Raw genomic sequence first — 4,260 nt, forward strand, 5'->3', positions numbered from 1 at the left:
ATGCAATTATGTTATGAAAGTTTCCATTCTGTATTTTTTTCTAAAGCTCTGATTCCTCCCTTTGAAAATTAGTATGTCAGACTCACCAACTGTAAAAAGAAAGTACAGGAAATACCACATGAATAACAGATTCCTTTCCTGCCTTCAATTCCTTAGAACAAGAAAAAATGACCAGGTAGTACCAACTCGTATCTTACTGTACTTTCAAAAGACTAGAAAACTTTTTTTTTTTTAAGAATTAAAAATCTGCATAGTAATCTTTTGGGTGAGCTCTGATGTATGAATTTGTGTCTATTTCATGGTCAAATTATTGTATGGACTTTCCTATAATTTCCTTTAAATTTCTGATAATTTTAAGAAAGGTGGGTAGAAGACTGCAGAGTTTGTGTTTTTTTAAATCTGGATTAAATAGTTCTTACTCTATTATATATTTCAGCAGTTGGAGTAAGTTAGACTGAAAAGAATGACCATGACATGACAATGAATGGTATCCTATGAATTACAACAGGGTTTCTGTATACACAACCACAAGTCCCTTTAAAACCTTTTTCATCACAATTCTGACACAGTCTATAACTCAACTGCAGTAATGTGGTTAAAACATAAAGCTGTAATTAATAATCCCAGGCCTCTCTCTTCATAGAAAATAATCACATATATTGAAAAAAAAGTAATATAATTAAAATAATATCTAACTACAATGAACATAAAATAAGGCTACTAACCCACAGCATGCACTGTTCCTCTATGCTTCTTTGAAATCTTGTTTGCCTTAACTACATGTAGAGCATTTTCTTTGAACTGCAGCTCACAAAGTCTTTCAAGAAGAACTGTCATTTCTTCAGTGATGGTATCCAGATAAGTTTCATTAATAAACTTCAGTGATGAAGAAGGATCAATAGTTCCACTTAGTATACACAAATCCTCTTTTATCATTGTGCATAATGTGGGTATGGAACTTTGGTAACCATGAACCACTTTATCAAAATTTGTTTCACCACAACTAGTCAAAATACAATTCTGTAGAAGTTCGCTAACCAGTTTATTCTGCATATTTTGATATTTCATTAAGACTTCTGATTCAGGATAAAGAAACAAAAGTTGCTGTATGCACTGAGTTTTAAACTCCATTTGTTGTTGTAAAGCATTAGTATTTGTTTCTTCTTGACTTTGCAGTCTATTTACTAAAAATCGTCGAAGACGCAATCTCACATCATCCCAGAGAGATTTCACATCCGTAGCTGAATCATCCTCAATGGCATGAAGGGAAGATGTTAACTCAAAAGACATCCCACTTGGAGTACAGGGAAATGATACACCACACTGACTAGAGAGATCCAGAAGGAAGTGAAGTATCATTTCCTCTTGATTTTGCTCATTCTTCAGCAAGCTTTGCTAACAAAGGTAAATCAGACAGTATTTTAGAAATGTTTTGTTAATTCTGGTTCATAAAATGAACAGTTTCATGCTAGAGTACCAATTGTTTACAATGCTAATTATCTTACCAGCAAATAAAAGACCTAAACAAATTGCTATATAAACAACAGAAATAACAAAGCCTGTTTCCCAGTGCATTTCTGTTCCAATCCATCTCCTTGTCTACCTGCTCAATAACACGCACTCCTCTTCCCATTTTTCTTACATCCTCAAGCTCTTTTCTCAATCAGTTCTAACCCACAATTCAAAGGAAAGCTTTGGAAAGCTCATTAGGTAAGCCTTGGCAGCCTGTTTGTTGTGGTCCACACACGCATCTTTGAAAGAAAACGGTGTGAAAAATTACTCAAGATTTACACAGATAATGACAGGTTTTACTCAAAAAAACAAGACAGGAATTTATAAAATGAAATGTTGTTGCTTTCTATGCTCTGGCTCAGCAGGCAGCCATCAAAAAGGCCATTCAAACAATAAAATAATCTTTCCAGGAACCCCTTAAAGAACTAAAATTGAAAACTTGTTAAGAATTGAACAGGCTTAGATCACATGGGGCAAGAGAATAAGAAGCTGAGTATCCTGTCAAACAAAGAATCAGACCGATACATTAACAATACAGCAACCTCTAAATACATCTCAGCTATGTGGGCTGGAGAAGAAGGAAGCTAGTCAACAAGGTGAAACCACATGGATGCATGCGCTGTTCCTACTTCATCTGAGCCTCAAGAACTCCCTCTTGGTCCAGGGCCAGGATCTCTGACCTTAGAACTGCTTCAAGTTCAAGAGGCCATGCAGGAAATACCAGGTCCTCTTGTCAACAGCTCAATGCTTTCTATTTGACCCAGAAAGAGACAAATTTAACAGCACTCCACACGTCTCCTTAATATGGATGAGATGAATAATTTGCATGAACAAGGTGTGTCCAATACATAAGTAGACAACAACTCCAAAGTTCCATGGTCACTGTACACCAAAATCTCCTTCCTCTCTCAGAGAAAAAACCTTGTCTGTTATAAACCTACTTCCCACATACCCAGTGTTTTTCCCTACTGCAGCTTGGCTTTGGCCACAGTCCTAGGCCCATCAACCTTTTATTTGTAAAGACCTGCTCTCACTTCTCTAGCTGCACTAGAGCTGACTACAGATTTCCCCATCACAGTCACAACAAAACTGAGTGGAACTGGCGGTACCCTTGATTTTCTAGGTTTCAGGAAACAAGTAGGCAAGCGCTCAGGGAATAAGGATCTAGAAGCCCTCTCACTTGCTCCCCCACCTCCTCTCGCTTCTCTCCAACAAATAAAAGCATTGTGGGAAATCACATAAATCCCAGCTATACTCTATCCTATAAAGCAAGGCTGGTAAAGAAACTGTTGGCATCCTTCCACCTTCAGAACTACTGGTTTATTTAACGTATAGTATTTGAGGAAATGATGAGTTTGATTTCTTTTCCCATTTTGAAAGAGAGAGAAATAAATAAAGTTTCAGCATAGTATTGAATAAATATGATAATTTCCAAATACAAAATGTTCAATTTTTCTAGTGTAGCAAGCTTTTATCAGTAGGTAGTTTATAAAAATATAGAAAAGACAAAATTTAGAACAAAAACTTTAGTGGGCTTTTTTTTTCCCTGTTGCTTTTGAGTCACAAAAATTTTCAATATCAGAACTCCTATTCTGATATTCTGGATGATTCGAAACTGTTGCACTCTTACGGGAGAAAACAAGAGTTTAACCTTCCGACTCTGCAGCGCTCCATGATGAAAATTAAAAGACTTGTGCTACAGTAGTTAATTTTGAGCAAAAGACAGATAGCATGATTGACTCCCATAAAGTTTTAAAAATAATAGAGTAGTTATTTTTGTTCCACTTTACATATCTTCTTCAGAATGCTTCCAATTAATTTTCTTACTTAAAAGCAAGAAACACATGTGGAAGACAGAATAGTATGTATTATATATATATATGTATAGTATATCAGTCAAATATCATCCTATAAAAGCATGTGCATGTGACAGATACATATCAATATGCACACATATCAGGCTGATTTGATTTTCTTTTATTATGTACTGAAGTATTCTACAAAGTTTTGTGGCCCCAAAGACAATGTGTTTCAGTGTGTAAACTGAAACCCTAATCACTAACCACTGTGTTGAAAAGTTGAGTCTCCACAGGTAGATTGCTGGAGTTTAAAGGTTAATTTTTTTTTATGCATCATGCTCAAATGCTATATTCTGAAATTAACAAAACAAGAGAAGCTGTCAAAACAGTGAATATAACAGATGCCTTTGGATGATGAATCCAAAATGTCCTCCAAGGAAATCCCTACTGCTCTTTTTTAGGGTTAAACAGAAACATTTTTATTAATGAAAGCCAGTAAGAATCTAAGTATTGTTTAAAGCGCTTTGCAACTTATACTAAAGCATTAAAAATAAAGAGCTTGCACATGCCATCTTAGACTTAGTGTTACTCAGAAAAAGAGCCCCTGAAGTGAACCCTGAGATGAAGCTCTGAAAACACAGCGTCATCAAGTCTCTTTGAACATTGCCTATATTGACATAGGCTTTTCTATTTAAAAATTAACCTGTAAAAATACTTCAAAAGATGATGCCAAAGAGAGAAAGATCCAAATTAGTACCCAAAGGTTTTAGCGAAGCATGAAAAGTTCTCTTATGAGCACAGAAAGTTAGTAACAATAATATACAGGAAAACATTTGCAGTCTACCAACTGGACTACCACCTACTATAGACTACTACCTACCATATCAATAAACAAATCCAAGAAGGTAAAGATTTTGTTAAAAAAAGATTTCGTCATTAGCTCAGCAGG

General features: G+C 35.4%; 1 protein-coding gene across 1 annotated transcript in view; it reads right to left on the minus strand.

Moving 5' to 3' along the window:
• Positions 1 to 720: 720 nt before the first annotated feature.
• The window catches only part of KIAA0825 (KIAA0825 ortholog), a 17,199-nt gene continuing 13,659 nt past the window's right edge, over positions 721 to 4,260 (minus strand). Inside the window, exon 3 of the mRNA XM_010283309.1 lies at positions 721 to 1,395. Within this exon, the coding sequence (XP_010281611.1) occupies positions 721 to 1,395 (675 nt within the window). The remainder of the gene's footprint in view (positions 1,396 to 4,260) is intronic.

The sequence above is a fragment of the Phaethon lepturus genome, unplaced genomic scaffold, assembly GCF_000687285.1.
Source record: "Phaethon lepturus isolate BGI_N335 unplaced genomic scaffold, ASM68728v1 scaffold18123, whole genome shotgun sequence".
In the NCBI taxonomy this organism is placed as follows: Eukaryota; Metazoa; Chordata; class Aves; order Phaethontiformes; family Phaethontidae; genus Phaethon; species Phaethon lepturus.